This window comes from Manduca sexta, chromosome 11 (genome assembly GCF_014839805.1).
Source record: "Manduca sexta isolate Smith_Timp_Sample1 chromosome 11, JHU_Msex_v1.0, whole genome shotgun sequence".
Taxonomy (NCBI): domain Eukaryota; kingdom Metazoa; phylum Arthropoda; class Insecta; order Lepidoptera; family Sphingidae; genus Manduca; species Manduca sexta.
The window spans coordinates 8,757,909-8,783,683 of NC_051125.1; the positions used below are offsets into that span (position 1 = coordinate 8,757,909).

Here is a 25,775-nt window from a genome sequence, read left to right on the forward strand (position 1 = left end):
GTAGCACACACATTGTAAAATTAGCTCTGAATTTTCATCTAACTCCTTAAGTACATCACTCCGAGACTCCATCTACGTATTTCATTGTGGTTTAGGAATTTTTCCTTTCAGTGCGTCACTCAATACATGAGCTAGCATATTCTATTATTCTGAAATTCCTGAAAATCCTGTATATATAGCTTATCATTCGTAACGATTAAATAAATGGAATACGTTCAAACTTCTCGCAAACTTGAGTATTTTGATCTAGATTTTTTCTATTTAATATAAAAAGATTCATAGAAGTCACGATGATTAAAGTTTTTTGATTCGTGAATTCTGTGCAAACATTGCCTGTTTGATTCTTCGAATAGATATAGTAGTAGTCCTTTGTTATTTATTGTCAATTTCAAATTAATCAAAAGATAGACGAAACGGTTTCTACGAATATGAAAAATAGGAACGTTTTGGAAAAATTCTAAGAATTATTGTAGCTTTGACAAAACTCTATCTGCCCGCTAGGCTAACTTTAATTACATACCAGAAACTCACCCAATAAGATTTATATTTTTTTGGAGTTTTCGTTAATTAAGACCCAACTCCATAACATGTTTACACCTCTGCGACGTCTCTGTGTGCTGCGGCTGCAGCTGCTTCAGGTCGCGCAGCGCCTTCTCGCATTGTTGCTTCATAATAATCGACAATATCTTCAAATATACTGAGTCTGATAGATGCTTATTATCTTGGTTATAGTTGGAATGCCTGAATATTTAACCTAGCCTCGTTTATTGATTTCAGTTTATGCATAGCGGATTTCTTGTTCTGCGCCATTGTGCTGCCGTTCGCCATATCAGGATTTTGGACCAGGACGTGGTCTCATGGGGGTGCTTTGTGTAAGCTAGTACCGTTTTTACGGTACGGTAATGTAGGCGTTTCATTGTTGAGCATCGCCTTAATTACATTGAATAGGTAAGCATAAGGCAATACTACTTCTAGTATGGTACTAAAGATTACTGTCTTACATAATATTAGTAACTGATTAGAAATTACTTGAACTGTATTATATGAATAATATGATATTCGTTTGATCCTTTTTATACCAAAATGGTAGTTTATTTTTGCAAAACGTTTATTATTTACAAAATTCAAACTGAATATTAACATCAGAATTTATTCAAAACATTTCATCTATTTCGGATTTGCATAACAACTAATACGCCTGGATCTGGAATATCCTCATCATTGAAAGCTATATAATGTGTCTTCCTTATTTGTGGTTATTATTCTATAGTTAATACGTTAATATAATAATTTACACTTTATAACAAATAACTTAGTCATCGTCAATATTATTTACCTATTTGAATTCGGTTATTTAAGTTAACGGGAAAATATATCAAACATTAATTGATGAGGCCACGAAACAGAATTCGCTAAAGCAATTCAATGTGTTTCTATAGGCACGTGTAGTAAATCATAATTTGTCTTCGACAATTTATCGGGTCCCTTTGATAGATTTATTGGAAAAGTTTTATCCTTGTGTATATGTTTTTTTATACACGTTCTAAGTGCTCCAATATATTATTAACTTGGTCAGCGTTTAGTAATGTTCGCTTTATTTTGGAAAGTCCTTACAAGTAATTACGCAGTTCTTTTTTGTTTTTCGTTTTAAGTAATGCAGTAAAGTTCCAAGTAGACAATATTTTAAAAAAAATAAGTGTATGTTTTTCTTAATTCTTTTCACAGGTACATAATGATAGCGCATCACAGTTGGTACGGACGTGTGTACAGAAAGCACAATATAGCTCTAATGATTGTGTTTTCGTGGATGTTCTCATATGGAATGCAGATACCAACGCTAGTTGAAGTATGGGGTAAGTCAACTGTCAATGACACATAAACAATAAGAAAATAATTATTCAATCCATCTCGAGAATTCTGGGGCAGTAGGGAACAAAAACCAAACTAAAAGCACCAAGGTCTGAAAATAAATTCATTAAATCAAAGTTTCTAATATTTTGAATATTTTGCTTGTTGCAGGTAAATTCGACTACGATCCAGAATTGGGCACGTGTTCAATAGTTCCTGATGAATTTGGTCATTCTGCCAAAACAGCGCTATTCGTGATTGCCTTCATCGTGCCAGCTCTGCTAATCTTTATATGCTACGCCAGGATCTTTTGGGTTGTACACAGGTATATTGACTACATACTTCTATTTTACTCACATTATTATAAATAGTAAAGTTAATGAAGATGTTTAGAAATTAGAAGTAAACGCGCACACTGCTGTATAGATTTAGATAAAAATAAGCACAGATAGGTTAAATCCCGGATCGTCATACGGGATACTTTTTATCCCAGAAACATGAACAGTGGAACTTCTATTCTGCAAAAGGTATTTCACGCAGACGGACCTATAAGGAAAAGTGTGTATAAAATAAAAACTTTTAAATCATCAAATTCATTTCTCTAATTTTGTTAACTCTACTTCCTCAAATCAGTCTAAATTGTTAATAACTAGCGCTTTATACAATATGTCTACACTTTATTCACTTTGTCGTTGTGAATGTTCCCAAATTAGATTCTTCCTTTTTTATAACTGGAGCGTCTTAAATTTAATTGACCATTAACGTTTTCATAAACGTGTCGTATGAACATCCGTTCACAATTTATAAAATGCTTAATTAACTCCATATTGTGACGACATGACTAATGTAACGTGCGAAATGAAAATAGAACTTATATGAAATATTATTAGTGATTTTTAAAGTATCTATTGTTTATTTTTAATTTGGCTTTAGTATAGGTAAGAGAGCATAAAAATCTGATATGGTGTGTTAGGATTACTTTTTCGAAATTAGATACCTCAATAACATCACTTTTAGAAATTAGTCCCCAAGTCTTTGCTTTCGTTTGAGGAAGTCGTCTTTCAATCGTCAAATTGCGCAACCGAGCATAACCGTTATTTCCAACCTCTATTTATTTTACTAGATGTTTTAAATGTTATAAGTTAAATAATATACACCCACAATATCTGCTTCTCGAACATTATAGCATGATTTTATTAATTGCGTGTCCATTCCAATTTAATTTTGCGCTTGAATGAGATAGTCTTTAGATTAGATGAATTTATTTAAGAATGAAAAGCGTTTCTTTACGTTTTAGATCAGAACAAAGAATGCGAGAGCACCAACGATCACAACACAACAATCCAAGAACACTAAACAACAGTACAGCTGACAAACGGTCTACTATCAAAGATAATAGGGAGACGAAAGCGCGACGCAATGAGTGGAGAATCACAAAGATGGTGCTCGCCATTTTCCTTTCATTCCTGGTTTGCTATCTGCCGATCACTATTGCGAAAGTCGCTGATAATCACGTGCATTATCCAGGTTAGTATAATAGTAGATAGTTTATTAATTTGAAAACATGTTATCTGGCCATCGATCTCTCATAAAGGACGTCCTACAAGTCGTTTTGTGTCGTCGGCCATTGAGCCCCAGCAGACTTTGCACTTCAAATCTCAAAGGTTACCGGAAACATTGGATACAATTGATGCGGAACCGACTGGCTATTTTAGCTCATATTCTTTTGAAATTTCAAATGTCTTTAATTTTCTAGTGTTCCATGTGACCGGGTACCTGCTGTTATACGCGAGCGCATGCGTAAACCCAATAATCTACGTAATAATGAACGCGCAGTACCGCGCTGCGTACGCAGCGGCCCTGTGCTGCCCCCTGGCGCGGCTGTCAGGCCTCACGAGCGGTGCGTATCCATCCTCACCGATCGCATGCCAACAAGCAGTCAGGAAGTCCGAGCGTACGTCGGCATTCGCCTCGTATATCAAACCGTGAAGGTATCATTGCTTGAGTTCATACGCGGTCATACGGGTGGTGCTTTTGTTAAGCTTTTAAGCACTGTAGTGAAAAGGAATCACATCTTTTAAGGAACAGGGATGTAACTCGTGCAACGGGGGGACCGTTCGATCTTCAAAACATGAGCGCTGTTTATAATATGATCGACAAAATCGATCAATACGAATGAACATGTCGTTGTCCATATGCATGTCTAGTGTTTATTGCATGGTAACTTATTATACTACCTAGTATTGAAATAATAAACCTACGGAAAGTGTCAGATTCTGCAAGCCATAATTTATGCAGCGCCAAACATTAAGTTTGAATAAACATAATATCTACTTCATACGAGTATCATGCACATGTTACCAAAATTAACTAATCGTTAATTTGACAATGTGTTTAACTGCCCGTTTTATGTTCTGTTATTTGTTATGCTTTTATTTTATTTATTAGCAGCATGACTTTCGGGTAAAATGCTTAACCATATGTATGTGTTTATAAAAGTAGCTTTTATAAAACTATCCGTGGTAGGTAATTGTACATTAATAATTTTAATCAAAATAGTATATTAACGACATTTAGCTATGTATTTTTCAGACAACCCACTACAGATAATTATTTTTAATATCCATTTCATTTTTATAATGTCTTAAAAATAATTAATGCACATAAAAATATAATGAGAAATAATCACCGTCTGATGGCGAGAATCGAAAACCCAAGCCACCGATGGTTAGGGATTACATATATTACTAGCTTTTGCCCGCGGCTCCACCCGCGTGAGATAGTTTTTCCGGGATAAAGATTTCCTTTATAAAAGTCACGCTATGTACTTTTTCCCTGGGATAGAAACTATAACCGTTTACGGAGCGCACGCAACGGAAGCTCTCAAGAGAAATCAATTTTCCCGTTTTAGAAACATTTTTTATTGACGCTCCGCTCCTATTGGTCATAGCGTGATGTTATACACCCTAAAGCCTGTCTTGATAAATAAGCTTTCCAACATTAAAATATTTTTTTTTAGTTCCAACCAGTAGTACCTGAGATAGCGCGTTCAAACAAACAAACTCTTCAGATTTATATAATAATATAAATTATGTATCCATTATTATTATCAAACCTTCTTTACTGCTATGCAACCACAATATAAGATTCACTGACTGACTAACTGAGAGCTGGTATAACGTTGACGACAATTAACTAGTCCCTTATTCTTTTTAGAGAAATGGAACGACCGTCAAGGCTACAGCTACAGCAACACACGAACGGCGCTCAGCCAAGTGTCACTGGGGGAGTCGAGAGCCGACCCTCGGGCTTCTCAGCTCCCTGCAGGCAATGGCGGAAGGTAGACTCAAACCTCCGCTCCGAGGAACCCTCGCCAACCGGTTATCGGCTCGCTCAAGAAGGTTTCAAGACAGGTTCTCTTCAAAGCATCAGGGAAGAGAGAAGTGGACCACCAAAAGTTACCAGATTCCATATTGTTAGTTACGGGCATAAAAATGACAAACAAACTAATGTTTAGCTTCTGTCGTTCGCTTATAAGACGTACCAAAGACAATAAAGACTATACCAAATATTTTATGTTAAGACTTATTAAAACGTATAACACTGTTTATTGTAATAAAGGTGCTGTTTTATTTAATCTTATTACACTTAAGAAAAACAATCAAAATAATAAAGTCCGTCCTAAAAGCGAGCGACAGTAAGCTCATAATAATATGTAAATAAATACAGGTGCCTTTTAAATTAAGACATTAATATTTATTATGGTTGTAAGTAAATGTTCGCGTCTTCCACAAATGTTTTTTTCTGACAATAATTTTGATAAAGGTTGTATTTAGTCAGTGTTAAAACTTGAATACATACGTAAACATTCCATGTTAGTTAAGTGTTTGTATGCAGTGAAGTGCGTGTCATGTGTTCACTGTTACAAAAAAAAATATCGATTATTTAAATATTCAATCAGAAAGTGATGTAAAAAGTCAGGAACATTAATCGTTTTACGTCTTTTTGAAATAAATGCAAAAGTAAGTTAATGTTTTTCTGAAAATTACTTGTACACCAATGTTAATTTTATTATCGCATTATTATATTTAATAAGGCAGACAGAAAGAATATGGAAAACACAATATAGATAGGTAGGTATTTAATAATATTTGAATAATTCCCGCCAAAAGCAGAGATATTATTCGGTCACTGTTGTTGTCACTCTTTGCCTGAAATACCTACGTAACCCTACTGCCTATTTACGTTATAGGAAATAATCAAACTCTACTTAGCTCAAGCGAATATTATCAGAATCAGCGTAGACATGTCGGAAAACTGGGTACGCTCCTAATTTATTGATACAAACATGTATAGCATAATGCCAACAATTGAATGCAAAATCATGCAAGTAGCAAATAATTATAAAAAAAAATGCACGCTATTTGTTATATTTTGGGATCTCTTACGGTCCAAAATAATATTTAGAAGAAATCGGATCCAGAGACAGTTGTCTGCCAGTTCTGCGCTGATCTGTTCCTTTACTACACCGAAACATTCCACCGTAGGTATTTTTAATCAATTTCTAAACAATTTGGCCAAAGATAATTTTAGTTTTACTTTCTCGTATTTCAAATATTTATATAAGCAGTATTTTAATATTTTTAAAAGTGGATCAATGGAATTGATGTCAATTGTATCAACATGCCATAATAATTTTAAGCTTAATAAATTTAAGCCATAATAAATTGTAATAAATTATTTGTAAATAATATGTCAGCGTGTTATTTATTATTTTATCTGATACTCTTTTTATGAATAAAAATGCATATTACTATTTCTTTCCGTGGTTTTATTTTGTAACGTTTTCCAAAAAATATATCGACTACTGTAATTGCAATTTTAAACGCAACGATTCTCTAATCTCTGCAATATAGCATTTTAATAAAATAAGTAGGTAAGTAGTCATACGTACACCCAACCCAAGTATGATATTGATAGAACTTCAACGGTACTTTCTAGTATCTACTGTCGACACAATATTACAATAAAAAATGGCTAATTGTTAGAGTAGGTGGGTACCTAATTGCCTTATAATATTATTACAATTAAAAGTTCACAGTAGGTTGATATCAATGGAGTAGTAACTATTAAGACGAAATCATTGAGTAGGTACTGTTACCTTTTTAGGTAGTTCTAACTTTAAGTTATGGTTTCCTCGGTGACATAATTAATAAGATTTTCCATGAGTCCCCAAAGTACAACGACAACAATTAAAAAAGGACAGAATTAATTTAGACCTGAGAAGGCATGTGTCCAATTTCCATGTATTTATAAAGTAGAAACAAAATATTACCTAATTATATTGTATGAAATGTGAAGATCTAATTAATATATTATATAGAAAATAGGTAAGTACTCTTATACACAAAAACAATAGTATAATTTAAAATTGACATAATGTGGGTAGCACAAATGCTATAAAAAAATACACAAGATGAAATTTATATTTAAGAGTTGGCCCTGTAATAATATACAGATATATCTATATCAAATTTGATTTAAACCTATTAAGGGACATTGAAATAATACTATTTTACGGATTTTATCGCGATGTTTCATACTATAATTTTTTGCCGACGTTTCGAAGACTGCAGCCTGCGTGGTCACGGAGCGGACTGAAGTGCTAATTATCCGAAAAGATAAAGTTACAATATTTGTCTACATTTTGTAATTATACATTTTTTTTTTAAGGTTCGGTCGCAATGTTTGGGAAAGAAATGTTGGGTTTCTTATTTGGTTTATGGCTATTTCCAAAGCTATTTCAAAGAATACCTCTGGTAAGTGGTAACACTGAATTAAACGTCAATCGCCGCTCGCTTGTCAAAAATCTACAACAAGGATGGAATGCTGAATTTGTGATTTTTCATACTTTAATTCTTTTAATCCTAAATATCTGACAAGTAAAGTAATTTCGTATGATTACTTGTAGAAATACATGATTTAATTATAGAAAAAGTGTAGTGAAAAAATTACACAAGATGGACGTAGTCGGCAGTGAAATTGGTCAAAAAATGCGGGTGAATATCCTTTTTAAAACATTATTTGTACACATATACGGAATTTTAATAGCTCCTAAGCTATAAATACACATTTAAGACATAATATATTACATTGTTTGTAACAATATTGTAATTTGTTGTGCGTAATGGCGAATATCATCACCGGTTTCTTGTTGGTATGTTGCGGCAAGAATATTGATTTACTTTTGTTTTTGTTTTAGTCGGCCATCAAGGCCAAACTCACCGAGTTGGGCTGCTATGTTGGTGAGTACCATACGATAATCTAATTTTGAAAGTACGACAATTTTATGTATTGGGCACAGTATAGTCATTAACTATAATTGTTTCTACTAATATAATTAAGTATTAATCTATTAGTCTATTTGATCTTCCTAGACACCTCTTCTATTAACTAAATTTTAATAGTTCATGTATATCTGCCTGGATAAAACAGTTTTCCCAAATGAAGGGTACAGAGAGCAAAAGGTATTTTTGTATTTTTATTTTGTACTGGTAACATGTTTCTGGATATAGTAAATTCCTGACTACAAGTTTTATAAAAATGAATATATATTTTCCTAAGACTTTGTTTCATATAAATGAACTAGGAATGTCCTTGACATACTAGCAAATTAGCCAGAAAGGATATTAAACATAGTACCAAGTGATAATATTCTTCCAAATGTTCAATTGCATATACTTCATTGATGATTAATTCCATCCTCCTCAAATGTTGGCAATGGTGGCCAACCTCAACGGAGATTAGCCAAGTACACAGGAGATATTATAGTGCACAAGTGTGGGTGCAATACACAGGTGTACTTTTGTTTCTTATTGACTGTCCAGAGGTATATCAAATCTCTGTCAGTCAACATTCTATTGGACCCCACTTTGTTTACCATCTGACTCAATGGGGTAACTTTGCAGTACCTGTATTAAAATAAAATATATGTTAATACCTTAAATCTGCACTTTAATAACAAAAAAAAAATACTTTTTTTAATAGGAACCTGCAGTGTGCAAGTCCAACTTAAACTTAATTGATTTTTTTATATATTTTATGCCTTTTATATAATTAATGTATAAAGGTGAGCTAATGCCAAAGGGATTCTTAATCTGTCAACCTTTGAATTTTAGTTTAGCTGTTACTATTGCCTTTAAAATTATAAATAAACTGTGAATATTGGAATTAAATATTCTACTTTTTACTACTACTACTTCAAACTAGTTATTTCCCATGTGCCAATATGATTTCTGAATGAAAAAAAGGCAACTTCTCAAAAGTATTTTAACATTATTTTTACTGCTTAGTCATGAAAATAATTAAATAATACCAATTCTTTTCTCTTCAACAAAGTATTCATAAAGAGAGAGATAAATTATCAAGTTTTATATAAATGGAATTTATGTCATTACTATTAAACCACAATTAATTTAATTATGTTCCATAAAAAATATTAATAAATAACTTAATAATTAAATCTAAAAATAGTCAATAAAATAGGTATTACTGAGAACACAATCATAACATACTTTAGTCGTAGAAAATATTAATTCATAACAAAATTATTATCCTCTAGTCTACTGTCTTTGTATCAAAAGTAATTAGAGAGAGAGACATAGAACCATCTATTTGCATTGCATATTTATTTCTGGCTAATGTCTTGAATTTGTACAATTATACATTCCTGAAAGTTAACATGTGTGAAGCTATTTATGTATATATCTATTATAGAGGTTTATCTACAAAATATTGCAGATGATGAGCTACCTGACTATGTTATGGTCATGGTGGCAAACAAACGGACCAGGAGTCAGATGGAAGATGATCTGCAGCTATTCCTCGGGGACAACACAGAGCTGTTTGTGAACTGGTTGCATCAGGTTCTGAAGAAGCTTCAAGAAGTCACTGTTACTGCACCACTTAGTATGTGTTTTGCTTATTATCTATATTGTATAAACATGTAATGCCTATCAATCAATATAGTAGTGCTAGTTGTGTATGTAAATACAGTCATTGTAAAGTTTAAAACATATGTTATTATGTTACAATAGGAATATTTACTTGTATTGATAATCTTAACATCATAAATAGCCATGATGGGGTTTTACAATCTAGCTATAAAATTATTATGATGATAATAATGTTATATTACTAATAATTGTTTTTCTTACTTTCTTTTTATATTCCAGAAAGTGCTGAATCTGAAGTGCCACAAGAAAGGACTCAATCAAAAGATCGTAAATCGAAAGACAAGAAAACAAAAGATAAGTCAAAGAAAGGTGACACAAAAAAGGCTAAAAAGAAAGAGAAGTTAAAACTCCACAAGAAAATTGACAAAAAAGCACACAAAAGCAAGAAGAAAAGCAAGCATCATGAAATGATACGTCCAAACATACCTCCACTACTTATGAACATGGAGAAAGATGCTGAGCCATCAATCACAGATGTATTTGCTGGACAGATATTGAAGAATCATGGAATTATCCTTGATCAGCCAAAAGAACAGAAGGAGGTAGTTGATAAGAAACCAATTTTGAAGGAAATAAAGAGACCAATACTGCCCATAATAGATCCAGCAACAATTCCATCTCAATCTGACCCAAGTCAAACAGAAGATAGTAATAAGGCTGTAGAATCATCTGTGGTTCCAACTTTGTCAGCATTAAGCAGGGAACAGCATTTGAAAGAGATGAATATGATAGAAGATAAAATGCAAGGTTTAAAACAGAAATTGGAAGAGCAGCTAGAAGCCATGTCTGATGAGGATGAAGATTTCTTGAACATCAGGACTGAAGCTGATGAACTGATGAATGATTTTGTTGAAGATGTTTTTCAAGTAAATTTTATAAACCTATTTATTTTATGGGCTTAGCTATTTATATGAGCTTATGTGACAGAAATAAGGAGTTTTTTCTTCTTATAAATTGTTTTTAATTTTTTTCAGGAGGTTTCACAACCCCCCATGCAAGCTGCCGTAACTGCTACGCCTCCTTTAAAACCAAATTCGCCGCCACAACCACAAATTAAGCCTACAGTTCCTGTCGAACCCCCTAAAGAATTAGTGGAAACTTTACCACAAATTGAGCTTAAATTGCCCAAAAGGACTATAAGAGAGAAATTGGGGACGCGAGAGGAAATAAAAAAGGCTAAAGAACCGAAAAAAACGGAACCAGATAAACGGACAGAGAGTCCTGAAAGGTTGAGTTACAAAGTTATTTGAGGTAGTAAGAAAGAAGGATTAATTTAAATACATTGTTCTTTCTCGATTTTTGTTGTCAAACCTCGTGGTTGTTGGGTGATGATATTGCATTGTTTATTTTTAATATCGTGTAAAAATACGTGCATACATATACTCACGATGGGTTAGATAGAGGCGTACCTAGTGATGTGACATGAATTGCGTAAATGATATCATTAATATAATCCAGACACATGCCTTCTCTGTGATACTGAACTAATTTTAGAACAGCAAAAACCATTCAGTTTTATTAATGTCCTTTATGAATTGGCCACATTATCATGATACCTCTAAGGTGGGGACACACTCTGTATCTAGCACATTTGCATAACAGCCCCTGCACACATCACCTACTATCATCTGTATATGCTAATTGTCATACATATAACTGACAAGCAAGTTAATAGTACTTTTGATTTACTACAATATGACGAAGGAGCCGTGGTGTGCCGCAAAATGGCCGTGTCTGCACCTATTCTTGCCGTCATCTTGCAAATACAGGCATAAGGATGCCAATTTCATGCAAATTTGATTTGCAATTGCGTCCATAATGTGCTCAGTTTTTTCTACATGCCATTAATTAGTAGGCACGCTAATGTTCCGTTTTACAGGCATGTGTTCTGTGTATGTCTGTGGGAGTAAATAAAATAATGACTGCAAATAATTTCGAACATTTTCCATAATTAAATCGAAATACCCATCGCCTAACAAACTTACACGAGGTAACCATATTACATTTAAAATATAATTCCTTTAATTGTAGATTCACGCCAGAGAGACAGCCCGAGGCGAGACCTCAAAGTAAATCTGTCAAAACTCGTATCAATGAAGTGCAAGATACACAGAGAAAAGTTTCATCAAATGATGCTGTAACTGATAAAAGTGAAACCACCTCTAGGAAACTGACATCTAGGTGTGTGATAATTACGTTGTGATTCTTAATGTAGTAGCCGCCGTAGTGATCGATGTAAGGGATCCCCCTTACATCGGAAGGCGTATCCTACCCTATGTCTTTCCCTATATAAACACTCATTGATTGTGTCGACTTGTGAGGGGTAACTCTTTTCAGTCAATTATCTATATGGACACTACACCATTCACCATGAAGTCCAATACACTTCAGTGACAACAGTGTCTATTTTAAAACAATCTTATCCGTGTAATTAGAGTGTGAGTGTGTGTTGTGGAGCAGGGTGTCGGTGCTGGAGAGCCGGTGCGCGAGCGTGGTGCGCGTGCGCCCGCGGCCGCGCGTGGGCGCGCCCGCCTCCAGCCTGCTGCTGCGCGCCGTCGCCGACGCGCACAAGAGTCTGCTCAATGTATGTATTCTACAACATTCATTACTGTTTTAGCTCGGATTTATTATACTTTTTTCAACAAATTTAATAATATGTTTTTTTTATTTATCAAAAATCTCGAATTATAAACGATAAATATAGGGGGGGGGGAGTGTTACAAGAATGATGTCTTTTGATTTTTACCAACATTAAAATTCATAGGATTTTGAAATAGTGTACCAGTGACTTGCGAACTACAGATGAATGGTCACATACACGAGTTTGTATACAGCTTATTTGGATGTATTCGTTACTCGTAATTCAGACATATTACCATTAGAACTAATGTGCTCTAACTCAAGCATTTATGTATTTCATGATTTTGTAATAAACGACATTCCAAAGCATATAACTCTATGACGAGAAAAGAAAAAATTATAGAAAGGAATCAGACAGAGATTCTCACTTTGATGACCGCCTAATTCACTGCTTTCTACATTTTCAAATCTTTTTTTATTAATTTCCCACAAATTATCTTTTTTGAGTGAGGTCTCCATAGTTCTAAGGGTGTGATTTATATTCGTGCACAACTAATTCGCCAAAATATTATACCAATAGTTTTAGAGGCATTATTTATTTAACAGTAATTTTATTTTTGCAGTTGTTACGTCTCACGTTATCCAAATTATGCGGCTTTTGACTTGTGCTAACGCTGCTACGCGTAGCTTCCACAATCAGTCTATGTATATGCCGTTTCAAACAGGCCGGCATATTTGTTTTGATTGGACAAGTGTAGTCGTTTCATAATTTAATACTCAATCATTATGACGTGCCCGTATAAAAAAAATATTACATACAAATTAATATAGACCAAATGTCTGAAGCGATTGACTCTAAAATTCGTCAATCAAATCCACAGATACCACCAAAACCGGAGCTGGATTCGCAGAAAGTGAAACGTGCACTAGTGCTGCCAATGCGGCGGACGGTTGAACCACAAAAAATTGTGATACAAGTGCCGGCGCGCAGCTTGAACGTGCAGGTGGATGCGGAAATGGACGCGGACAGACATGGCGACACCATCAGCCTAGGGGAGTTGGACAGCGATGATGATAAAGCCTTTAAGTAAGTGTATAACTCAATATTCATACTAGATGAATACAGTACTATTAATGTATACAATAGTCTAATGCAGTGTTTCCCAACGTGGGGCCCACACCCCACAGGGGGGCAATTTAAACAGAATTTTCAGTTTTCCATTATATGTTTTGAAATTTTACTTACAATGTTTTGATAACAATTTCACAGTGATTTTTTCCTAAAACTTATCGTTTATATTTAGTAAGGGAGCAAAACAATGTTTAACCCGTGAGGTAGCTGAATGTTTGCCGGCAAACATTGACAGCTAGGCGTGTTACGGAAAAATAACCTTATTATGTAGTATATATTATGTAGTATATAAGGTTATAATCCCGTGACACACGCAAATGTCATGTAGCTGTCTTGGCTCGCCGGCGAGCCACGAGAGACCAAGAGTTAAAAGGTTAAAAATTATGTATGGGGTGCATAAAAAATTTAGTAATGTTATTAAAGTGGGGCGTGGCCTCAAAAAGGTTGGGAAACACTGGCCTAATGTCATCATGTACAAGGTCAGGATCAGAGGGTGCCGGTTTTGAATCACATAGGTTATCTGTGGAAGAAGACTAACCTATGTAATTTATAATGATTGAAAGGACACAATTATGTGTTTGCTCAAAATTGGGAGTACTATTATTGCTTTTCCGTTTCGATGCTGTTTATGTTTATAATTTTGTTTTTGTTTTTTTTATTACTGTGAGAGAATATACCCTTGCTATTAAGTCTGCCTGTACTCCTTCGTACAGTGTTTTAATAAAATAAATAAAAAATAATAAATTCTATTTATAGGCTTAGGAATATAATGTGCCATCTATATGTATGGAATAAAATATCTTTGACTTATATTTTTAGAGAACTAAGCGACACAGAGAAAGAAGAGTACATCCCCGCTCCTATAACAAAGAAAATAACCAACACAGAGTATGTGCCTTCGCGACGGAATGAAGTGAGGACTTCCACCAGGAAAGATGATACACTCAACATTGAGACTATGTATGTATATTTAGTATTAGGTATCTTTTTTCTTCATGTTATACATTGTAGTTTGTAAGCCTTAAACTACTGATGCCTTATTAATTTGTCGATTTTAGTTTCACGATTGTGTATTACTATTGTTGGCAACATTTTCTATCCATTGTAATGTAATTACAGTGTTCTTAGACATTGCAAAAAGAAGTCTCAACTGATGATGTCATATTTTTTATCTTTTCAGCAATATTCATAATCCAACAATAGACAAAGACAGAAATACCCAATTCATAGTAACAATGGATGGATATGATCCTAACGCGTTTCTTGCTAAAAAACTACTAAACGAAGGACTATTGAATGAAGATGATAAGATAACCAAGTCAAAGGATAAAAGAAAGGAAATAACCAAAGATAAACCACAAGAGACAAAGAGGTCCAGTCAAACGTCACCTCAAACCAGTAATGTTCAAAAGAAACGCCTTAGTAATGAAAGTGAAGAGAGTGACACGCAAGTTGTAATAAAAAAAGAAGAAGACAAGCTAAAAACAGTAGAGCAAAAAATTAAAGATGAAGTGCAAGGAAAGAAAAGGAAAGGATCGCCGATAGTGTTCGATGTTGGAAAGAAAGAGAAAGACATGGAACGGGAGAGAGTGAGAACAGAGAGTGCGAGCAGTGATAATCATGTCACAGTTACTACCACTACGAATACTCACAAATACGATACGGTGCCTCCGCGTAAGTATCGAGTTTCTAGTTGCGTTCTCATTAGGCTATGTCCAAGCGAACGCACCGCGCATGCGTAGCACGTGCACGAACAGGTACTGCACCTGTTCCCGCGCATCTTTTTCTGACGCCTTGTGGAACACCCAATCACATTCGAGTCGCTCATGTTGCGAGCGACGAGCGACGGGTAACCAGCGACCCGGCAAGTAGCCAGCGGTACGCTCCTCACAAACGGCGCATGTGCCGCACATTACTCAGACTTTGACCTTGGCTATTCACAAAAATTTCAGCATTTGCTAAGAAATTAAATGGCAATAATAATAAATAATTGTTCAGTATCTATCTGTAGCTATTTGATTCCTTTGATTAAATTATTTAATTTTTTTATTTTTGTGCGCAGTTTCACAAGCGGAACGTAAACTAGTGTGGTGCCGCTCGTTCCCGTTGTGTCGATACGGTTCAGCATGCGCGTTCGCTCACCCGCGCTGCAAGTTCCTGGCGGCGTGCACGCGCCGCTCGTGCGTGTACTCGCACGCGCACAACGCGCCCACAGCCGCGCCGGCGCCCGTGTCGCCTGTGCTGGGTACGTAGTTCTGTTCACTCACTCGCGCTGCAGATAGTTGATTACATCTCTAGAGATAACGTCTGTTTGCGAATGTCTCGTGAAATATTTGCATAGATTAATCTATGCTATATAATGCAGGAGCAATACGCGAATATGCGAGCGACATCTTAAATAGCTACTTTACAAAATAGTAATATACTTACACTATTATGTGACAATAACTCAAATCGTATTGTTCACAGCATCTCATGTGGTCCCAGCGGCTAATTACAAAACAATATCGTCAGTAGGTGTACCGGGGATGTGTAAATACTACCCAGGATGCGCCAACCCCGCGTGCCATTACTACCATCCGAAGCCGTGCCGCTACGGCAAGAACTGCGTCAACAAACTAGAGTGCAATTTCTATCACCATGATGTGCCCACAAAATGGAAATATCCTATTTAATCTATTTAAAAAGTTTTGTAAATAAATATTAAATGAACTGAGATGTTTTTTTTTTTTGTTTTGGTGGGGAAATGAGATCCATATTATGGATTCGATATTGTAATAATGCAATAAAAAAATGTTAGGAATATTGGATATGGGTATCGATACTAAGTATCGATAATAAAACGCGTCAGTATCGATGACAGAAAATTATCGATATTCAATGACGAGTATCGATTTTCACTCGCGAATTAAGAAAATTGTTGAGACTTCAGTACAGCCTCCCACCCAATATCTGTCCAGATGTTGCCCAATTTACTTGCAAAATAGCTAGAACACATATCGATAGTTTAAACCTTGATATCTTTTAACCACGATTTATTCATACGATAGCGTGATAGTTCATTAATTGTTTTATAAACCTATAGGAGGTCAACTTTAGACTGAGTATACCTCAGAGGTTAAAGTTTCCAAAATAATATGCCATATAATATAATGTTAAAAGTCTGTGTAGGGCTAGGACAGGAAGCTATAGGTACTACATACATACACAAGTAGGTACTACAGTACCTCAAGGACGGTTCCGCGCAGCTATCTCAGTGCAACAAAATACCCCGAGGCCGTCCCGTATGCGCTGAAGAAGGCCACCGCGGGTTTTGGTTGGTATGCTGGTGTGGGGCATATACAGGGATAGGGACTCGCTCCAATGTTCGCTCGGATGATGCAATCCTCCCGAGTGTCGACATTGGGCTGTAAGACCGGTAAAACCAACATAGCCGTTCCACTCATCCCCCAAGGTGGCGGTAGCGATAAAGCATTTTTTCCCTCGGAAAAAAAAGGTACTACAGTACCTACTCATAAAAATCAGTTAATTCCATTTTTAAAATTGAAACGGTCTAGACGCGCCGTCAAGAACATAGTCGCTTGGCAATTTAGAGCACAATTTTCTTTATTACACAATCAAGACCCGAAATTTATTGGGAAGGTTATAAGGATCAAGGTTGCGAGCAATTGGTCTCAATTGCCCCGTGGGATACCATTACTTCATCTAGTTTTCTAACGTGGTTGCCGAGATTATTGAGAGTTACTTCTTTTTCTTAATAAAAGTAATTATATACTTATTTTTAAAGTAGGTTCTGGAAATACGGAATTTTATCACTATTGCTGCAGTAAAGCAAATGCCGCAAGATGGCGCTGTATTATGTTACAATGAAACCACGCTTTATTCGATTTTTCTAATTCAGCCTGTTTATTTTTAATCACATCCGTATAGATGCTATGATTTCGCTGTTGTCAAAATGACGTGCATATTTCACGTATTAAATAGATTCGGATGCAGTAATCGCTTACTCGGCTATAATTAGGCCGAAAATAAAGGATTTACATGTCCATATTGCGATTATCGTTTGAAACCGACAGGATAGCAGCTACTTATTAATATATCCGTTACGTGATGATCGCAACACGTGCCTTATCGTGCGAAACTAGTACCTACATATTGCCTATTTACTGATTGTTTAGTGTTGCAATACTGAATATATTATACGAGTGCATACATTGTCTGTACGTGGTTTTATTTAGCTGTAAATTATGTTATGTATGTAAACGAGTACCTACACGTGTCATTTATAGAAAAAAAAATATACTGAATAATAGACATCTACCTATTCTGCTCAAATAAGAAAAATTTCACTTCCTCTGTGCATTGTATTGCGCGCGTGGTAAGACACTACCATGGGTTCGTGTTCGAATCCCGTGTCGGGAAAAGCGATATTGGGCGATAACTGCTCAATGGCAGCCTGGAGTCTGGATTTGGGCCTTATCCCGTAGGACGAAACATACGTGGTAATAAGTGGGTGCCTTGGTTGCACTTCTGGCTACGATACAGAGATAAAGGCGTTATTTTTCTTTTTCGTAAGCCTTTTTCAAGCTTCTCGGTGTAGACCTCCATTAACATTTTCCATTCACTACGGCATTGAGCTCTTTTTATCCAGTTCGATCCGGCGATGCGATCAAAGGCGTTATATGTTGTATGTTTGTAATATAAGTGTTGCTACAAGTCATAAAGTATTTAATTATTCCGAGATTTAGAGCGGTTTCCCATTTGTACCGAAGTTTCCTATCAAATTATCGGTCCATAGTGTCCGTTGCAACTTAAAATATGTATTTTATAAGGAGATGCACGGAATCGACAATTTTAGTAGTGACAATATCCACATTATTGTAAATGTAGCAAGCAAATTAAGGAAATATATTGTAGAAATATGATATTTAATTTTTTCTATATTTGTTATAAATTTCGAATACATAGCTTCTAAAAATAAAGTTAGCGCATCGTTTTGCTGTGGACACCGCCTTTATACTGAGGAAACAATGTGATGAATTTCACTTTAAACTTAGTGCACATTGTTAGAGCGGGGAGGTCCTCGTAGTGTTTTAAAAATGATATACGGTTGGTAAAACAAAATAAGTTGGACCAAAATTGATTACACCCCTAGTATCACAAAGCGTAAACTATATATCAACTTTTACTTTATACAAATATAGATGCATCAGCCCCTACAGCGGAGGAAATAAGCCGATAATGAGCATATAGTTAATACGTTAGGGCACGTCGCGTACAAAATAGATGGCTGAGAACCATCCGCCTGGTCGCATCCTATCATCCTGTTTGGATTCATTCGCACCGCGCTCCCACAACGGAGGGGCCACGAACACCTCAACACAAATCGACACTTCAATACGAAATCTGAAAATTTATCTTCAACTACGAAAGGATTCTGAAGAGATCGCAGATCCTTCGGTAAGTGTTTTATTAGATAAGAACGATTTGGAACGATTTTTTGTAAATTTTATTTGTGTCATGATTGCTTGTTTGCGGTAATTTTTGTCAAACATTTGATTATTAAACTAGAGGATATAAATGTTACAGTCGTTATATCTTAATTTTTTGCAGGGTTTCTCTTTTACATCCCAGGTAAATTTTACTATTAATATTGTTGAAATTTATATTATTATACCCTCTTTTTCATAAATTAATAATTGCATAATAAATACAATTATCGTAATTTTATTATTTTGTGGTATCGATAATTGTATTTATTATGCAATTATATGCAATAAGATAAGATATTAACATATAAACATTAGGTTTGAAAATAGAAATGTCTTTAAAGTTCACTGACAAGACTTGATACGATAGATAATTGACTTTGTATAAAGCAAAACGTAGAACTAATTACGTTTGTATTAAGTAGGTACTTAGTTAATATTAAGAGTAACATTACCAATTTAAATGGACATGCATAAATGTTTAATTAAAGAAATAAAATCCTTGAATATGTAAATTTTTAACTTGATCCTAACGGTAAAAGTAATGGCTATCTATAATGAAAATAATAGGTGTTTATTAATGTGAAATAAAATTGATTTTATTACTTACTTCATGGCGCGTATAATCAGACATAAATTTTAAGTGAACAGGTTCCTATTCTTTCTTTAACTCACTCCAGCGTTGTCGACGCAATAAACGAACCAGGCCTGTTCTTCAAGCATTTTCAAGCATGTATTCGGTTTAGTTTTACGAAGGCATTACTCATCGTCAAACTTCTGGAAAATGCCAGACGCATTCTATAACGAACTATTTTTGTTTTCAGCCCAGTACAGGAATCGTAGTTATCTTGCATAAAAGTGATCATTGCCATAACAACTAAGTAAAATAAACTATAAATTACTTTTACTTCATAATATTCCAGACACCTATCACTCGTTTAGTTAAAAACGCATTCGCATGTCTAGGCTTTGGAATCTGGGTACTTAAAAATCACGTACTTAACTCTCAAATTCAATATTTACATAACATATTTAATAAAATTATTATATTAAAAAAATAGTATTTTGTTTTTTTTTTACTTTAGATAATATTTCAGCAAAAGAGCATTCTTAGTAGTTCTTAGGTATTGTACACTTTCGCAATCTAAGTATCTATTTAATCATAATAGTAAATTTCTTTATTTTTGTTTAAATCGTAACTGTTGTCTCTACTGGTAGTTGGTCTTTTATATGGGAGAGTCCACCTGGTAGGTAGTCACTGTTGTGTTCTGGTTTAAAGAACATTGTAGCCAGTGTAACTACTGGACATAATAAGACTTAACATCTCATGTCTCAGGGTGGCGAGTGCAAAGGAATATCAAACAATACTTTGTAGTTCAAGTTGTTGGATGGTGTTTCTACTGTTTATGTGCGGTCGCTTACCATCAAGCGAACGGCAAGCCCATCTCGTCATTCAAAGCAATAAAAAAAACTACCTGCCTATTGTAGATATGTATAATCTGAGAGTTTGCCGATACTAAAAGACAAGGCGCATATTTTTAACTGCTTACTTTGTTAGGAATTTTAAAATTGTTATATAAATCTATGCACTATTTGGAATATAGAAGTGAGTAGGTACTTCTAGATAGAAGATTTAAGGATAGATATCCTTAAATCCTTAATAAATTAATTTTATTCTTAAACATCTAAAATGCAAGACATTAAATTGTTCATTGATGATCTTATAGCACACAGTGCTGCCAACTCATTTTTAACAAACCCGTAGTAAATAACTATTCTAAACTACAATCATTCACTAAAACTGATGTTCCAGTCGTTCTAACTTTTTCTTTTGTCGCAGTTAATAAAACATTTTCTATGTTTTTGATGCGTTTTAATCACAGTAGTATATTTGTCGACGTCCTCGATCTCTGAAAACTATTTTGGCAGCATTCATTATATTTGTAATAAAATAATTATTATTTTTAGTGGATTTAAGTCTCCCTCTCCAAACTAATTACTGTAAATAAAGACTAACTATTTGTACTGTTAACAAACCCATTAAAATTAATATTTCTCCGGTATTATTATTCGTTTTCTTTAAAATATAATTTTATTTTATTTTTGTGAGGTTCATATCGTTATATTATAAATATTGTTATTATTCGCCTTTTCCATACCTGTGTTATATATTAGAGGAAACTTAAATGGATTTTGTAACATATTCTTACGTTATTTATATTTGATATTTTCTACTTGTGTCCCAAATATTAAATAAATAAAAAAGGAATCTAACTACCAGTTTTAGAGTTAAATCCACTATGTTGGCAACACTGATAGTGCATAATTATACGTCACGCCGAGAAGAAATGACTATTTCTTAAACGTAATAAATTTTATCCTGCCACTTAAGTATTTTCTAGCGCACAACTGGCCTCGAGCCCACCAAAAATATCTAGATCTATTACCGCTATTTATTTGTAGTCAGCCTTTACCTTCTTATTACATTTAATTAGGTTTTATTATTTCAATGTAATAAAAATGCCTCCTAAATGTTACGTCTTTTGTTTTTTAATACATTCATTGCTTTATATTCTAATCTCAGCTAATGTGTCAACTTTTTATACGTTGCTGATTATACCGTACTACATTCAATAATTATATTTAATTTATTGAATTGTATAATTTTATATTCAATTTTACTTAATTGAAACTATAATCAATTATTACTTCTCGTATGAAGTTTTTAAATATATTATTTTTTTAATGTGCATCATATTATAGTATAGTGGCTTGGTATTACACTGTCAATCTATTGTTAGTACAACCCGCGATTTTTGGGTAATTAAAAATCATGAATCAAGAATTATTGTACGGACACGGTTATGTGACCCTAATACACCTAATGATAAGTATTACATTATGTTAACTGACTGTAGACGAATAGGGAAACTAACTATACTACTTTTTATCAGGATAATTTGCTCCTGTAGGAAATATTTGAATTTTTAAAATATTTTTTTAAAAGGTGGGGCTGGCGTAAACAAGTCCTTATAATTTACTAAAGTGATGTAGGGACTCTTGTAGCGGGAAAGACTTTTCATGCGGGCAAAGCCGCGAGCACCACCTAGTACTGCATAAATATGAAAATTGTCCTTGACATTATAAAAAGAACAGAGTAGATTCTATTGTCTAGATTAGTTAGTATCTACGTAGCCTCATCTAGTTACCGAAATACCTATTTATTACAATGTTATAATACTTGTCGAAACTGTCAAAACGATAAAGTCACATTGATGTTCGATTATTATTATTAAAACATTTAGATCAACTAATAGATAAGTTTATTTCATACCGATATAGTTGTATCGACTGTCGACATTTATGTAAAAAAAATACGTACATGACACATAAAATCCTAAAAAAATAGTTTATATATAGAATCTCGGAAACCGTAGTCCATTTACGTCCCTAAAGGAAACACAATTCAATCTGAAACGAATGTACCGATAAAAAAACAATGACTGCGTTGCATTCCGCCGAAATAGTCACGAGCCTATTGACCAAGGTCGAATAGAACTCACTAGACGCACACAATGAATCGTAACTAAAACTTTGAACTTGGAAATAATAATAAGAATATTATAAAGCCTTTTTAATAAGCGTTACAAAATAAAACCACATATTAGTCCTCTTGAAAATAACATGACAATAGGGTACCGGACTCATTTTTGTTCTTTACTATTATCAAATATTTACATAATATAAATTATAACACAGAAGGAATTATTAAAATCCGGTAAAAAATCAACAAGTTATAAGTCTTTGAATTTCGGTGGAAGGGGTAATTAACAAGAAACAGAAAAGAGACGAAATATCCACATGTGACGTCATCGGGAATTACGACGCGTGCGAAAAAAAGAGATGAAGCGATATCCCCACATCGCGCCCACTTCTGCATATTACAATATTTTAAATATGAATTACTCGCTCATTTTTTAACCAATTGTTATGCAGTTTTCGCAGGAGTGCTTCTTTTTCGTATTATTAACCATTACATATAGAATAATGTACAAAATCAAGCATAGGCCGGTCCCCTATTATTTACTCTCTCCGTAGATGTAAAGTAAAAAAGTTACGAACAAAATAAAAAGTAATTTCAATTTTAAGCGCCCTAATGCCTCTACTTCTCGAAAATACGTCGCAGCGGCAACACATACTTTCAGTCAGAAAGATACTACAAAGTAATCAATAAATACTAATTAATTATCATGTACATAGATTCCTCACGTTGTTGTGGATATTTATATAAAGTTTTGTATGACAATGTTATAAATCAAGTTAAACATGAATCACCTCAGCAAAAAATACATCCTTTGTACTCACAAGTTATTTATTTATTAAACACAGAATATTAATAAGTTAAGTTACGTCCTTATTTTTGATTCAAGCTTACCTACTTTGTAGTCAAATCATCCAAAACGGTTCAATAGATTAGTCGTGAAAGTATCAGATAGAAGACTTTTATTCGCATTTATAAGTATGAATTACTAGCTTTCTCTCGCGGCTTCACCTGTACGAAAGTGTTCCGGGATAAAAGTCCTTACGTGTACTTTTCCGGGATCAAAAGAAGCCTAAGTAAGTCCTTATCAGGGTCTCAAACTATCTCCGTACCAAAATAGAATTCAGTTCAGTGGCTTAAGCGTGAAGCGGTAATAGACGGAGTAATTTCGCATTAATAAGTTTGGATACTACCCCTTGGACAGACCAAATCAAATCCACGACACACTCCTCTATAAACAAATGCTTCCACTCAGACCATCTTTTATGTCTCATCCTCTCTCAGTGGCCGTCCTGATTCGTGACCCTTTAGAGAGTCGCCCTCAGCATGGTCACTTAAGGGCTCGCAGTACCTAAAGCACACTGCAAGACCGGTGTATTTGTATAAGCCGGCCCAGCCAGCATAAGAAACTTATGACCATGTAAAAAAAAACACTCAGCCAAATATCAAGGCATATAGCGATTGGCGACCGTTGGCGACAACGGCAGCTTTTTAACCAGCCCAAACATGACCACGACCACTCTGTCAAGAGTAGGACTACGAAGAAGACGAAATCTGGATACTAAATTTAGCACAGCGATTAATTAAGACTTGGATATCTCGATAGCTTCTTCTATCACGTTAAAATGCCAAATTTTCCGGGGAACGGCTATCACGTGGCCGGAACCCTGAGAAATATTTACCGATCACAAGTTCGCAGTTTTCCAATCTATTTCGAATACCATTATAGACAAACCAGCTTGAAATTAGCCGCGTTACAGAACATTTATTTCCTGGTGTTTTTTTACAGAAATAGGCATTGATTTTTTTGTTGTTTTTTTAGTAGTAACGGCGTATCACGAGTTTACATAATGTTTGAGCGTGCTATTATTAATTTACCTTTGACAATGTGTTCGACTAGGTTTTGCTTGCATATTTAAACAAACATATCACGCAGTTATCCCCGAAGGGGTAGGTGTAGTAACAACCAGGGCATACAATTATCGCTTTGTGTGTTCCGTCCTATGATAGGGGGCGAGCACAATTTCAAGACTCCGGGCTAATACTAAGTAGAAAAACCAAATCGAAATTCGCCCGACTCGGCATTCGAATTCAGGACCTCAGCGGCGAAGTCTAACTCGTACCGCGTACGTCTTACAACTACGCCACCTACATAATACTTTATAGAGGACGTCCTTTATGTGACCGGGTTATTTTATACAATTATAATGGCGGAACTAGTAAGCCGTTACAACTGTCCATAAACAGCAACACATAAAGCTCTGCACGGTCCTAAACTACGCTAGAAATCCTGAGACATTGTTAAGTCATATTGCTAATTGTATAAATTGTTCTTCAAAACAGAACTCAACAGAGATCGGCAAAAAGACGAAAACGCAATGGAAACACATCTATCATCTTTCGTTTAAGAGGCAGGGAAATTAGACTAGCCTCACATTACGAAACAATATGATTTTTATTAACCACTTCTTAGAAAGAAGTAATGTTTACCTTCGTTATAAATATAGTCGTTGTCTTTGCTGGTCATGTATATATATGTAGATGTATATTGTAATAATTTTTCAGCTTTTATATGATACTTAAACCTTCTGCACATACTAACCAGTACAGTTAACTTCCTAATTGAGATTAAAGTTTCGTTGCATTCGAGCGGAATATGCGAGGCTGCTATTAGATACAAATGATGAAACTGTATGTTTGATAAAACGTTTTGTCATTGACTGCCGAAACTCTTACTACGGCTCAATGTGAAATCACTGTTAAGCACTATAACCCTGAAACATCTAGATCCATGCGATTGCAAATTCAGAGGTCTTTGCACCTTGCCTAACCTTTTAAACTAGACACGTGTATACCAAGGTTGAAAGATTGCTCGCACTTTTTTTCTATGCAGGTACAATTTTAGCAACTTAATTATTCTGTATATTTATTCAATGCATTTTCTACTAGTGGCCATAAATTATCACAGCAATTGATAGATTAGGCCACCGAGTCTGATATTTGATTAATAATTGATTGTTATAATAATAATAATATTAGCCCTGTATTATATACTGTCCCACTATTGGGCACAGGACTCCTTTACTACCGAGAGGGATTAGGCCTTAGTCTCCACGATGGCGAAGTGCCGATTGGTAGACTTCACATATCCTCAAAATTTTTGGACAATT

At 34.7% G+C, this 25,775-nt stretch overlaps 3 protein-coding genes across 6 annotated transcripts in view; all 3 read left to right on the forward strand.

The window, feature by feature from the left end:
* LOC115452842 (G-protein coupled receptor moody) overlaps positions 1–6,601 on the forward strand; it is a 46,266-nt gene extending 39,665 nt beyond the window's left edge. Inside the window, exons 4-9 of one of the 3 annotated variants that reach the window (XM_030181469.2) lie at positions 778–948; positions 1,726–1,853; positions 2,020–2,173; positions 3,146–3,375; positions 3,605–3,839; positions 5,065–6,601. In XM_030181469.2, coding sequence (XP_030037329.2) covers positions 778–948; positions 1,726–1,853; positions 2,020–2,173; positions 3,146–3,375; positions 3,605–3,837 — 916 coding nt within the window. In that variant the 3' untranslated portion in view covers positions 3,838–3,839; positions 5,065–6,601. The remainder of the gene's footprint in view (positions 1–777; positions 949–1,725; positions 1,854–2,019; positions 2,174–3,145; positions 3,376–3,604; positions 3,840–5,064) is intronic. The other 2 variants (XM_030181453.2, XM_030181462.2) reach the window with 2 other exon arrangements.
* Positions 6,602–7,668: 1,067 nt separating this feature from the next.
* LOC115452781 (zinc finger CCCH domain-containing protein 14) lies at positions 7,669–16,293 on the forward strand. Of its 2 annotated transcripts, none has more exons than XM_037437526.1 (12): positions 7,669–7,907; positions 8,111–8,153; positions 9,646–9,816; positions 10,083–10,729; positions 10,838–11,091; positions 11,895–12,044; positions 12,324–12,447; positions 13,325–13,530; positions 14,395–14,535; positions 14,756–15,249; positions 15,638–15,820; positions 16,045–16,293. In XM_037437526.1, exons 1-12 carry the CDS (start codon positions 7,869–7,871, stop codon positions 16,248–16,250), a joined length of 2,658 nt encoding a protein of 885 aa, XP_037293423.1. In that variant the 5' UTR covers positions 7,669–7,868; the 3' UTR covers positions 16,251–16,293. The 2 variants fall into 2 exon arrangements, with proteins under 2 accessions (XP_037293423.1, XP_037293424.1); XM_037437527.1 differs by having other exon boundaries at positions 9,649–9,816.
* Positions 16,294–18,846: 2,553 nt separating this feature from the next.
* Positions 18,847–25,775, forward strand: part of LOC115452434 (dopamine N-acetyltransferase) — a 93,016-nt gene continuing 86,087 nt past the window's right edge. Inside the window, exon 1 of the mRNA XM_037437444.1 lies at positions 18,847–19,035. Coding sequence (XP_037293341.1) covers positions 18,862–19,035 — 174 coding nt within the window. The 5' untranslated portion in view covers positions 18,847–18,861. The remainder of the gene's footprint in view (positions 19,036–25,775) is intronic.

Bases quoted from the DNA above. Each gene is read 5' to 3' on its own strand.
- LOC115452781 (XM_037437526.1), top strand. From the start codon at position 7,869: ATGGACGTAGTCGGCAGTGAAATTGGTCAAAAAATGCGG. The intron at 7,908-8,110 runs GTGAATATCCTT...TTTTTGTTTTAG, and splicing joins AAATTGGTCAAAAAATGCGG to TCGGCCATCAAGGCCAAACT. The intron at 15,250-15,637 runs GTAAGTATCGAG...TTTTGTGCGCAG, and splicing joins ATACGATACGGTGCCTCCGC to TTTCACAAGCGGAACGTAAA.